The 13,844-nt window shown below is 41.0% G+C and overlaps 2 protein-coding genes across 2 annotated transcripts; both read right to left on the bottom strand.

Moving 5' to 3' along the window:
• Positions 1–2,713: 2,713 nt before the first annotated feature.
• LOC306968286 (trace amine-associated receptor 13c-like) lies at positions 2,714–5,433 on the bottom strand (the record flags this gene model as incomplete). Its single annotated transcript, XM_079563628.1, has 2 exons — positions 2,714–3,518; positions 5,261–5,433. 2 exons carry the CDS (start codon positions 5,431–5,433, stop codon positions 2,714–2,716), a joined length of 978 nt encoding a protein of 325 aa, XP_079419754.1.
• A 4,696-nt stretch (positions 5,434–10,129) lies between these two features.
• On the bottom strand, positions 10,130–13,844 carry LOC306968285 (trace amine-associated receptor 13c-like; the record flags this gene model as incomplete). The annotated part of the gene is made up of 2 exons (XM_079563627.1): positions 10,130–10,934; positions 13,672–13,844. The coding sequence occupies 2 exons, from the start codon at positions 13,842–13,844 to the stop codon at positions 10,130–10,132; spliced, it is 978 nt and encodes a 325-aa protein (XP_079419753.1).

Below are 13,844 nucleotides of genomic sequence, written 5' to 3'. Positions count from 1 at the left end.
CAGCAGTCTCAGCAGAGATGCCCAAACTTCCCGGTCCACACACACCTCCTCACGCCGTATTAAGATGTTATTTTTATAAGACACCTAGCTCACTGGTCATTGCCTCCTGAAAGGGCCCCACCCTGGTTTAAAATAGAAGCTTGTAAATTAAATCCAATATGTCCTCTACAAAGCATATCCACTAATTGAGCGAGAATGTCAAATATCACCCTATTATATTATATCTGAAATCAATCTGGCACAAACTTTCAGGGCTATTGAAGATTGATGTGTATCTCAATTTAACATCAAGTATCTGGTCAAACCCAAAGTTATGTATTGATAAAACACCCATTTTATGGAAAGAGTGGCTGGATAAAGGTATTGCTACCTTGAATGAATTGTACAATCATGGCATTTTTAAATCATTTGAAGCAATAGTAGAACAATATAAAATCTCTAAATATGATTTCTTCAAACATTTACAACTCCGTCACCTCTTGTATGGAATTTTGTTTCAATTTTCCCCTGTGACCTGTGATATTTTTGAATAAGAGGTGTCTGCCTATTATGCAATGTTGATGCAGAACTTAAATGATGCCTCTCTTAATGCTACTCCGATGGTATGGGAAAAGGATCTAAATGTCACAATAGACAAAAAGTTGTTAGAGAGACACATGAATGTTGGTGATTGCATGCTGTGGTGCTCTTCATAAGGAATAATAAAATATTAATCATAAAAAGAACATCTGTGTATTTTCATTTGAAGCAATTGTGGTGGTTTATAGAGCCAAAACCTAAGAATTGAGTTGATGTCCCAATATTTATGGACCTGACTGTATCACGATCTCGGAAACCTTATGGCATGTTCACCCCAAACGCGTCAAAAGCACCAGGTAGATGCGCTTCTAGGAGAGCCGAGTGTGCCCCCTGTGCGCTGTGTTTCGAAGCTTTCCGCACTACGGATGCTGCTTGTTTTGAGATTTCAAACTCGACACGTGGCCGATGTTTGAGTTGGGATTATTGAACTTTTGGCAAAATTTGCGAGTGTCGACCAATCAGGAGCTTTCTCCAACAATGACGTAGGAGCGGAGACACCGCAGATGTAAACAGTCATCTGGGATGAGCTTGTGACACATATCACTGTTTCTTTTACCTAAACACCAGGATGAAAAGCGGCGACAAGAAAACTGTGTTTGGGCCTTGATGGTGCATTCCAATTGGAGAAAGCTAATTCTACAAGCTAAAGTTCCGATTGATTATGTGAAAACAAGAAATATGCAAGAACAAAGTCAATAAAACCACCATCTACATCAGGGGTGCCCAAACTTCTTGTCTCCGAGGGCCAAAATGAAAAAGTGCCTGTGGGTCGCGGGCCAAACACGGCAAGCGTGAAACATATAACTGCAAATAATAAAAGTCACTTTATTTTCTTTTTTGGCTTACCTTTGCATTTAATTCAATCTATGCAATTAACCTCTTAACTCCCGTCTGAACCGAGAGGATCTTTTTCCTCACGTCATCAGATTTTTTTTTCCATCATTATTTTGTCATTTTTTGTCACAGTTTTGGCATTTTTTTGTCAAATTTTTTCATCACATTTTTTTCACATTTTTGTCATTTTTTGTCAATTTCTTGTGACATTTTTGTGACATTTTTCCCACTTTTTCATGAATTTTTTGTCACTTTTTTGTCAATGTTTTCTCACTTTTTTGTCACATTTCCATCATTGTTTTCGTCTCAGTTTTGTTGCTATTTTCACAGCTTTTTTCCAGAAGCTTTTGGATTGGGGTAAAGCCAAACTGGAGAAAATGTGCTCGGTTCAGGTGGGAGTTAAGGGGTTAACATGCTACAAAAGCCTAGTTTTAGTGGAACAAAATCAATTATTGTAGCAAAATAGAGCAAAATGGAAACAACAGCACCACCTGTACCTGCAGTACCTACAGTTACTTTAGCTCATTCACTTCTTTATGTCAAAGAAAATGCCATATTATATCATTTTGAAAGTGTCAGTTCAGCATAAATTCTTTTATAAGTCATAGATGTCAACGATTTTTGCAAAAAAAAGTTGGAAAAATGGGAAAGTTGATGCTACGACGCTCTGTGAATAAACACCAAGACACCAGAACAGTGTTTCCTTAGCTTTGCGAAAGGAGTGAAACAGCGCCCCCAATTTGACGCTGGTGGACAAAAAGTGAACTGCATCCATATTTGCCATTGAGAATGAACGGGAGAGAGAGTTATTAACCAGATGCTGCGCAAAAGTAGGTCACTGTCTGGCGGGCCAAGCTAATTGTTCCGGCGGGCCAAATTTGGCCCGCGGGCCCCACTTTGGGCACCCCTGATCTACATCAAGCAACCGTTTAACAATGATCACACTCTGAGCCGGGTTTGATGATTTTGTAGTTTATTGCACACTTTTCATCAACAATGATCTGTAGGCGACTGCACCATGCTAATCGGGGTTAACCATTTTTCAATAATCACCGTCTATTCAAGCGTATAGGCTGGATATAGGCTTAAAAACTGGGGAGATCCTGTCGGGGTATAGTTAAAGATCCATAGGACATGGCAGTAGCAAAGAGGCACGGCGACGCTTCAGAACACACTTTGAGTTGACGCACCTACAGAGCTTCTTGATGCTCAGTGACAAGTGTCTGACTTCAATAGGCACAAGTGTCCAACTAGAGGCGTGATTTTGGGGCCTGAAAAAGCATGCAGTCAGAACACAGCATTAGAGTATCTGTGCATCACATGATCCTGGCTTGAAAATCTTCAACGTCAGAATGAGTTTCATAGCTTTTCTAAACCATGGATAAAACAAAGCGTAGATAACTGGATTTAAAGTCGAGTTAAAATACATCCAAAAGCTCATTAACATTTCGGTTGGTGACCCAATGAGAAGGTTCCCGCCGGTTAGGGACACGCAATAGTACGGCGAGTAGCAGATGAGAAACACCACAACCACCACGCCCAAGTTCCTGGCCGCATTGATTTCTGATTTCCTTGCGGTCACGCTCACTACGCTTTGCTGATTGTGAATGTGAGAACGCATGGCACGGGCTTGCGATACGGCGACAACAAACACTCGTAAATATAGTACTATAATGACGGTAACAGGGATAATAAAAACTATAACCAAATCGGCCTCTCCGGAGACAGTGATGACACATTCGCCCCGGCATGACGTGTCCCTGCCCGGCTCGACTAAGTTTTCGTACATGAGGCAAAACGTGTACAGCAGCGAGCCGAGCCAGCAGACGGCGACACTTATTCCGATCACTTTCACAGTTATTCTGGTCTGGTAATGCATGGGGTCGCAGATGGCCACGTAGCGGTCCACGGAGATGAGGACCATGTTACCAACCGAAGCGGACACCAAGGTGACGGGAACCACGTAGTAGACCACGCACATGATGTCACCCAGAACCCAGCACGTCCTAGACATGTGGCTCTCCACCGGGATCACCAGGATGCCCACGAAGAAGTCCGACACGGCCAAGGAGAGGAGGATGAAGTTAGTCGGGGAGTGAAGTTGCCTGGAAAGACAACAAAAGTTACTAATGCAACTCCGCTTCTTTAACAGGCCTTATATTGGAAACAAAAATCTTAAAGAGCGAGTATTATGCCTTATGCAAGTATTTGGTAATGATCTCAAACATCGTTATCGTTGTCTTCCACTTTGCTTTTTGAAAATGGTTAACAACTTCTCCAACACAATACATCTACAATACTTCCAGGTTTACCATAAGCCCCTCCCTCGAGTCTTGCCCCTTCAGCCAAGTATAGGCCCAGGGAAGGATTCAAAGAATACTCAAAACTCAAACATGTGGTTCAAAACACAACTCCAGATATGCTTTGGATGTGGAACAATATTATTACATGCCTAAAAGCCCCAAAAAGTAGATTTTTGCACAATACGTCCAGCTTAAGTTTTAACCACCAAAGCTAGAGTACTATTCTCCCGCCTTTGACATCAAGCATCTGCGGTTTCACCTTTCCTACGATATAACTCGATAAGTCTGCACCCATTCATTTGACACACAAGACATGGGCGAAATGTCTTCCAAAATGACACAATAACTGTGAGCAAAGCCAGAAGCAGGGATTGGGCTGCCAAACTTTGGGGTAAGTGTGTGAGAGTCTCTGTCAAAAATGTTTTCTTTATATCACTCTTATTCTGACATACCATTTAGGATTTACTTAAGCAACATTGTGGTAAGATGTTTGTGTCTCCCAGACCATGTTTGTGTGAATGTTTAAACAGTGAGATATGTGTGAAAAAGAGATTCTTTATAATATAAAATCCCTTAAAATGAATCAATTCATAGGCTTAATAAGAAAATCTAGACTAGGTAAAACATTTCAAATCAAAATCAATGCAGTGTTTCTGAAACTGTGGTTTGGGTGCCATTGGCTTTTCTTCAGGCTCCTTTGCAGCTCATTTGATGTCAATTTTATTCATGTTTTTAGGATAAGTAAGATCAGGTATATGTCAATGTTCAATGTACATGCTGCCATGTTAAGACATAAAAGATATCAATAAAAAGTTAAATGGATAAGACACATCAACAGTTTTATTCTTATTTTAGTCTTATTCACAACACGTATTGAGGACAGATTAATTTATCTTAAAATCTGTTGTATTTTGCACTTAGAAAAGTGAAAAGTTTGAGAATCCCAACATTATTCAATGAATAAATGCCTTTTTAATTCATGACAATGTTTTTTGCTGTGAAGGTTTCCAACTCAGCAGGTTAACTTCAGTTTACATCTGTATAGCAAGAAATTAAGAAGAACCAAAGTCCAAATCATTCTGTTAGTGCTTTGCTGATCATGATAAAAAAACAAAGGAGAGGGACAAAAGAATAATAACCGAGTAATGTCATCTCAATGAAACTGTTAATGACAGTCTAGGCTATAGTATATTAAAGCATGTGAATGACTGAATATTATACTCATTTAGACAATCCTAAAATCTCAATCTTTAACAGCTACTGAAAACATACTTATTTTACCTTGCTAAAATACGCATTAATTACCCTGCAGACACAATAAGAAGATACATCAACTGCAGATCCATTTCTCACAATTATTGCCGTGCTGTTTTTGAATGTTCATAAATGTTTAGGTCTGTGGTCAATTTCATTCATTGCTTGTGTTACATAAAGATACAGCCTCTTAAACCTTTTAAGCATTATAAATTGAATCATTGAAGGTTCAAATAGTGGCCTGTGAATGCCCAGTCCCCCACTTTGAGTGTAGGACATTGAGGTTTTGCCTGAAGTGGGAGATGGCGATGATGACCAGCAGGTTGAGCACGGTGGTGAGCAGAGCGGTGAGGTACAGCAGGGTGTAGACGATGGCGGCCTGGCTCCGGGAGTGAGCGCTGGGCCTCCGACATGAGTCGTTCAGGTGTGGGAAACAAAGCTCCCCTGCCGTGTTTATCTCCATCCTCCTCTAGCACTCAAGCATCTCGCGTCGGGGAGTTTATATGAGTTTGTATCGCACGCATTTGTCTCTGTGGCACCAGCGGGCCCACCTCCACAAAGAGAATTTCCAATAGTGACAGGAATAAGGCGTGACTCTGCAGGTGACTGGGAAAGGTATCAATCTGAAACTTTGCTTTACATTAATGATTACTGACATAAATATGAGAAAAGTTTTCATTCAAAAGTAAAGCATTGCAGAAAAAGGGTCAAAATGACCAATTTTTTCAGTGACAAAATCTAAATGGTGGTTTGAGCCAGGTTTACATACAAAGTTTTTTTTAAGTTTCAAAATAACTTTAAATTAAAAAAAAAAGAAAGTAAAAAAAAACTTTAGTGCTCCAATCACAGTTGATGGACTCATTTCTAAAAGAGTTCTGACTCGATCAAGGCTAAATTAGTTTTTTTTTCATTAGTCAGGTCATACCGCCTTGCCTGATCTTCTGAAGACCTCTGAAGCTAAGCAGGAAGGGCCTGGTCGGTACTTGGATGGGAGAATGTTTGGGAACACCAGGAAGCCTGGGTGAATGTAGTGAGTGAGTGGTGGTGGTCGGAGGGGGCGATGAGGCAGACTGGTAGCCTCGCTTCCGTCAGTCTACCCCAGGGTAGCTGTGGCTGCAACAGTAGCTTACCATCAACGAGTATGGCGTAAATTAATAATGTCGACAGTGTAGCGCTTTGAGAAACTTGGCTTGTAAAGCGCAATACATGTGTAAGGTATTATCATTATTATCTAAACGGGGACAAAGTGCAAATTTATTAACTAAAGATGCTTTAAACCAGATTAAAAAAAAGATAGTTTCCAAAAATGAAAGCACTGCAAAGGCAATAAGAATTCTTTCTTTGTGATAATATTTTTTAGCGAGTGCAGCGCCTCCTAGGTGAGTACATATATGCAGCTGGTTGCTAGCAATAACATTGGTTGCGATAAGTATTTTTTTTGGAATATAAGGCAAGGCAAGTTTATTTGTAGAGCACAATTCATACACAAGGCAATTCAAAGTGCTTCACAGTTACATATAAAGCACATTGGTATAGATGTAGATATTGTGATACAAGCCCTAAAATTACTTAATTGTGGCAAGTGCGGTGATTACTGTGTATTGTCAATGTGAAATGCACGCACATGTGCAGATGATGACTGCTCGTGGCGGCGGCGCTGTGTGGATAACACATTATGGGTGTCAGCTGGTTTAGAGTGGCATGAGGAGACAGTGGAGACCAAAACACATATTAGTATTAATGGTCAGTCCCGGGTAAAATGGTCTGTCCTGGGACGCTGAATATTCCATTTTTTCTATATGGTGCGTAAAATTGTCACACTATGCAGAAATCCCGTTCAGGTTATCTGTGAGCTTTACTTTACTTCCGCGCTGGTTGTCAGTGAAGTCGTGCCGTCCCTGTAATTGCTCCAGTCGAGGCAGTTAGAGTCCCGTGCGTAAAGGGCTCGTTGGGCTGCAGCCATCTCCTTTTCCACTCTGCCCCCCGCGATCGTGCACCCCCGCTTTGCTTCACTTGACAATCCAGCCTACATTTGATGCTGAAACACGCTCCATGCGCTCCATGTACTCAGTTCTTCCATCCAGCGTCTCTGGATCTCTCTTGCTAGTTAGCCATACTGCTAGCATGCAATTCTGACAGTTCCGGTACCTGGTTTGCCAGATCGTTTAATTTCCAGGATAGAAGCCAGAGTTTGTTTTGGCTCAAGTTGCCAGGTTCTAGCACAGTGCCCTAGTCACTAAAGGGGACATATCATGCACAATTCGCCACATTTACAACCTTAGATGTAAATATTATGTTTTGCATCATTGATTGCTATGGTATGCATGTTTTGCCGTAAGAGTGAAGTCATGGCTCTCCATGCAGTACTCCACTTCCTTTGGCACCGGGTTGCCAGAGCAACATATTGTGTGCCTTGTCACCGGGTTGCCAGTCCCCTCTACTGTTTGTGTTCCTTGAGGGTTCATGGCCATACTCCTGGCAGCTCAGCTCAGATCACCTCATGCAATTTAACATGTTTACAACCATTTCTGCAGCTCTAGCTATTCAACTGCTGTTTATTCTGCAATGGTTGTTCATTACATTTGGGCTTCTACTAAGGCAACTATGCTAACTCGTGTTATCTCAGCTCCAGCTAGCTCAGGCTGTCTCAGCTACAGCTAGCTCAGTCTGTCTCGACTCCTGCTAACTCAGGCAGTCTCAGCTGCCGCCCTTCCACCCTCGCCTCAGTCGTCCTGGACGCTGCCACCCTCACATCAGTCGTCCTGGACGCTGCCGCTACCTTCATCATCCCTGGCGCTGCTGCCTTTGCCTCCATTGTGCCCAGTGGTAGAGATGGGAATCTGTTTGAGCAAAGCATCAGAATCGTACGTCTACTTCATTATCGATCCCTCTTATCGATGCTCCCGCTCTGAAAACACTCTTTTTTTCCCCTTTATGGACATCGTAGAGCGCCACGGAGCTAGACGCACATGCACAATGACGTAGTTCTCTAAGTCTGCCGCTGCTTCAAAGTGAGCAGGAAAACATGGAGAGGAAGGCTCAATTCTACCTCTTAGCACTTCCCCTCCATTCTGCACGTTCACGAGAGTCTAAGGGGTGGCGTCAATTAAAACAGTCAATTGCAATAAACGTGTCAATTCTACGTTTCCGCTTTACTGCTGCGAACGCTCCGTTTATTTGGGCTGTATTGGCTTGGAGCTTGTTTCTGCTGTTTTGTACAGCCATTATTCTGTCTTGCATCAGGGTTAGCTCTGGAAGTCGCGGTTGCTGCTCCAAACTTTAGACCCAAGTTTCCGTCAGGTGCCGTTTCCGTTGGGCATCTCTCTTGCAGCTTCATTTACCGCAGCTGCTCCCACTGCTGTCCAGCTGTACATTCATGCTCAGTTCTTACTCACTTTATTCTTCCAGGTTGTTGGCCCGTTGCTCCTTAAGGGTTGCCAAAGCTGCATCGAAGGATGGGTCAATGCAGAGAGCTTATCGTCGTAACCCCCAAACGACATCATAACATTAGTCGCCTCCGTCATCTTGCTAGTTCAATAAAGTTGTTTCACTTTGATTTGAGGTTGTGATCCTTGTGACAACACAGCCACTTCTACTACATCATAAAGGCACAAGAAAAACGGAAACAGTGTCTGAAAAGAGGAGGAGCTTTATGACAATGCAGCAGTTGTGGTTTGAAATGCCTTTCCCGAGACGGGCATTCGGATCAGAGGAATTAAATGCTTCAATAAGCCAATGAAAACACGGACAGGGAAGCAAGAATGCACTGGATTACAAACATGTTTTAAACGGGATTTGATCATGACATGATCGCTGGACAGACATGTACTGCTCACTCCATCCCACACATATTGAAATAATATCCAAGAGAGGCAGGAGGAAGGAAAGCGGCAAAGTTTGCATTAAGTGTCAAGGGGCAGAGGAAAGAAAGTTTTGTGCTAAAATAACAATGTGGGCACATTTACATATGAATTACAACAAATTGCAGCTTTTAGCTTAGCGATCAATATCGCAATTAGCATAGATTAATACATTTAAAAAATTGCCTTGAAACTCAAACATGCAACCAAGAGACATTAGATATGGTGCCTACTAATTTTCACTATGTAATACTTACAGACGATCCTTAAACAAACACAAAAATAAGAAAAACCAGGAGAGCTGCCATGTAATGCAGTGAGATCATTTTGAACAACTTCCTGTCTGAGTTCTTCTTCTACTATCTCAAACAAAGCAAACTGAAAACAACAAGATGGCGTATTTTAACAAGCAATAAACATAACATTGTCCATAGTGAACGTAACAGTAACAAATAAAGTAACCAAAATATAGCTATCAAATTTAGTTACTTTCAAAATCAAATCAGTTAAGTAACTAAATAATGTTTCAAAGGAGTAATCAGTAGTCAGATTACTTTTTAAATAAATCTTTGGCAACACTGTTTACGATCTAGCCTGGCTAACGCCAGACTAAAATCACAAGTGATATTTAGTCTGGGGACCACCAATTCATTTTCTCGTAGGAGAGGTGTGGTTTCTGATCGTCCATAGTTGTTTATTGACGCTATGAATGTCTATCATGCGTCTGCACGTAGCCACAGCCAATCGTATCATCGTATGAGATGACGTATGACGTACCCGCTGTAAACTTTCGAGCTAAACTATTTAGAAGACGGCCTAAAGCTTGATCGAAAAATAGCGTCGCGTCTGCTGCTGTCATGTTTGATCCGTAAATAAACTTTATTATTTTTAATCCGTAAATATCGTAAATAAACTACAAGCTTCCGTATATCGAATAGCTCGTCATCGTCTTGCCGTCCCTCCTCGTTCTGTGATTGGTTCCCAAATCCATGCGAAAATTTCGGCCATGGTCCCCAGGCTGCTGTGTAGTTCGAAATGATTCGAGCGCACACAGCAGTCTGGCGCCAGCCAGGTTATTTACGATCCTTTTTCCAAGGAAAGCATTGAGCGTCACACAGTTTCACTCGCCCATCACTATTTTGAATAGCTTTTTTAAAATAGAACAGATGCAGCAACAAGCAGAAACAAACAGATTTGTTTGGAACTCAGCTGTAACTTTGTCCAATGTTTAGTTGCTTTATCATATCACGCAACTAACAACTCAATAACTAGACTCTAATCTGCACTAATCTAGGAACCTTACAGTATCTGTGCGTCACATGATCCTGGCTTGAAAATCTTCAACGTCAGAATGAGTTTCATAGCTTTTCTAAACCATGGATAAAACAAAGCGTAGATAACTGGATTTAAAGTCGAGTTAAAATACATCCAAAAGCTCATTAACATTTCGGTTGGTGACCCAATGAGAAGGTTCCCGCCGGTTAGGGACATGCAATAGTACGGCGAGTAGCAGATGAGAAACACCACAACCACCACGCCCAAGTTCCTGGCCGCTTTGATTTCTGATTTTCTTGCAGTCACGCTCACTACGCTTTGCTGATTGTGAATGTGAGAACGCATGGCACGGGCTTGCGATACGGCGACCACAAACACTCGTAAATATAGTACTATAATGACGGTAACAGGGATAATAAAAACTATAACCAAATCGGCCTCTCCGGAGACAGTGATGACACATTCGCCCCGGCATGACGTGTCCCTGCCCGGCTCGACTAAGTTCTCGTACATGAGGCAAAACGTGTACAGCAGCGAGCCGAGCCAGCAGACGGCGACACTTATTCCGATCACTTTCACAGTTATTCTGGTCTGGTAATGCATGGGGTCGCAGATGGCCACGTAGCGGTCCACGGAGATGAGGACCATATTACCAACCGAAGCGGACACCAAGGTGATGGGAACCACTAAGTAGATCACGCACATGAGGTCACTCAGAGCCCAGCATGTCCTGGACATGTGGCTCTCTACCGGGATCACCAGGATGCCCACGAAGAAGTCCGACACAGCCAAGGAGAGGAGGATGAGGTTAGTTGGGGAGTGAAGCTGCCTGGAAAAAAAACAAAAGTTACTAATGCAACTGCGGTTCTATGAATATGACATGAATGTTCCTTTCACTTTGTAAGCATCAAGATGTGGAACCCCTTGTAGCCAGAAGTAAAGCTTCATTTTCAACAAATGTCAGTGTTGTACATCATGTATGGCAATGGGAGTTCTGCAAGACATTTTAAAGGAATTTACAGTATTTTTCACAATTATAGAGTACTTTAACAGGCATTTGAGCTCTAATTTGTTGCATAAGATTTGTCAAAATCATCTTGAGGGCCAGACGTTCTATGCCCAAGGGCTGGTTTTGGTCCCTGGACCTGACGTTGCCTGTCCTGAGTTATACTTCCAGGTTTATGAAGATATCTGACCATAAGCCCCTCCCTTCACTCTTGCCCCTTCAGCGTTATGGCTATCAATAAATACAAACTAAAGCTACGTGCGGCACTGAGTATAGGCCCAGGGACGGATTGAAAGATTACCCAAACATGCACAAGTGGCTCAAAACACAACATGTGCTTTGGATGTGGGAACAATATTATTATATTCTTAAAAACCCAAATAAGTAGATTTTTTGCGCAATGCGTCTAGCTTAAGTTTTAACTACCAAAGCTAGAAGTTAGAGTAAGTTCTCCCACAAGTTTTCACGTCCCACGGCCCAGTATTCTCCTGCCTCTGACATCAAGCATCTTCACCTTCCCTGTGATAGAACTCGATAAGTCTGCACCTAATTCTTTATCAAGACAATCATTTTACACACAAAGTGGGCGAAATGTCTTCCAAAATGACACAATAACAGTATGCAATGCCAGAAGCAGGGATTGGGTTGCCAAACTTTGGGGTCAGTGTGTGAGAGTCTCTGTCAAAAATGTTTTCTTACATATATATATATATATATAATTAATTAATTATGCACCTTACAATTCACCAAGTCATTCACTGTTTATCCAATCAAAAATCCTGAAGTTCTATGACTTAGTCGATTTGTACACGGCAAAGTTCATTTACCAAGTTAAGCAAAATAAAATCCCTAAATGCTTGCAAATATTGTTTACCCAGCGAGAAAGTAACTATAATCTCAGAGGAACATATATATTTAATCAACCGCAAGTACATTCTACATTAAGAAAACACTGTTTATCATGCAAAGGAGTTAAATTATGGAATAGCTGCTGCAATGAATTAAAACAAGCTACGTCTCTTTTTCAGTTCAAAAATACTTACAAGAGAATAATAATGGAAAAATATTTGGCAGAATGAAAATTAATTAAATATGCTTCTGGAGCGGACAATGGTCCACCTGTGTTAATTCAGCGAACGGATGGTTATTACCATTAACATGCTGTATTTATGATTTAAAAGTGAAGGGCAGGCACAATAAGCTTTAGCTTCTGCCTGTGCCTGGTCATTTGTTGTGTTCATTGTTTGACTTGTATGTTTTGAATGTTTTGAATCATTTGTAAATGACCAAACCGAAATAAACCGATATCACTCTTATTCTGACATACCATTAAGGATTGACTGAAGCCACATTGTGGTAAGACGTTTGTATCTCCCAGACAATGTTCGAGAGAAAGATTAAACAGTGAGATATTCTACAGTTGGATTTTAGAAAGTGTGTGAAAAAGAGATTCTTTACAATAAACACAAATATTTTAAAGAAAAATCCCTTTAAATGAATCAATTCATAGGCTTATTAAGAAAATCTAGACTAGCTAAACAATTCAAATCAAAATCAATGCAGTGTTTTTGAATCTGTGGTTTGGAAACACAGCGGCTTTTGCAGCTCTAGTCTCTGTTTAATTTGAAGTCAATTTTATTCATGTTTTTAGGAAAAGTAAGATAACGTATATGTCAATGTACATGCTTCTTCATATACACATTTGCACACAGGGAAGACACATGCAAATAAAACAGTTAAGACATAAAAGGTATCAATAAAAAGTTAAAATGGATAAGATGCATCTACAGTTTTATCTTATTCACAAAACGTATTGAGGACAGATTAATTTATCTTAAATCAGTTGTATTTTGCACTTAGAAAAGTGAAAAGTTTGCGAATCCCCACAACATTATTCAATGAATAAATAAATGCCTTTTTAATTCATGACAATGTTTTTTGCTGTGAAGGTTTCCAACTCGGCAGGTTAACTTCAGTTTACATCTGTATAGTAAGAAATTAAGAAGAACCAAAGTCCAAATCATTCTGTAAGTGCTTTGCTGATCATGATAAAAACAAAGGAGAGGGACAAAAGAATAATAACAGAGAAATGTCAGCTCGATGAAACTGTCTAGGCTACAGACTGAATGACTGAATATTATATTCATTTAAGGCAATCCTAAAATGTCTATCTTTCACAATAATCACTCTCATCACATTACACATTGAATGGCTTCCAAATGTTGCCGACCATTTCTGATCATTTTCTTTTTGTTATGTGGTTGTCGGCTGTAAACATACTTATTTTACATTGGAAAAAAACTGCATTAATTACCCTGCAAATCCACAATAACAATACACATTTAGAATATAGCTATATCTATAACTGCAGATCCCTTTTGCTGTTTTTTGAACGTTCATTAAAGTTTAGGTCTGCGGTCAATTTCATTCATTGCTTGTGTTACAGAAAGTTACAGCCTCTTGAACTTTTTAATCATTATAAATTTCATCATCGAAGGTGCAAATAGTGGCCTGTGAATGCCCAGTCCCCCACTTTGAGTGTAGGACATTGAGGTTTTGCCTGAAGTGGGAGATGGCGATGATGACCAGCAGGTTGAGCACGGTGGTGAGCAGAGCGGTGAGGTACAGCAGGGTGTAGACGATGGCGGCCTGGCTCCGGGAGTGAGCGCTGGGCCTCCGGCATGAGTCGTTCAGGTGTGGGAAACAAAGCTCCCCTGCCGTGTTTATCTCCAT

The sequence above is a fragment of the Gobius niger genome (assembly GCF_951799975.1).
Source record: "Gobius niger genome assembly, chromosome: 9".
Taxonomy (NCBI): Eukaryota; Metazoa; Chordata; class Actinopteri; order Gobiiformes; family Gobiidae; genus Gobius; species Gobius niger.
Note: the sequence above shows the minus strand (reverse complement) of the source record. Positions and strands in the feature narration are given on the sequence as shown.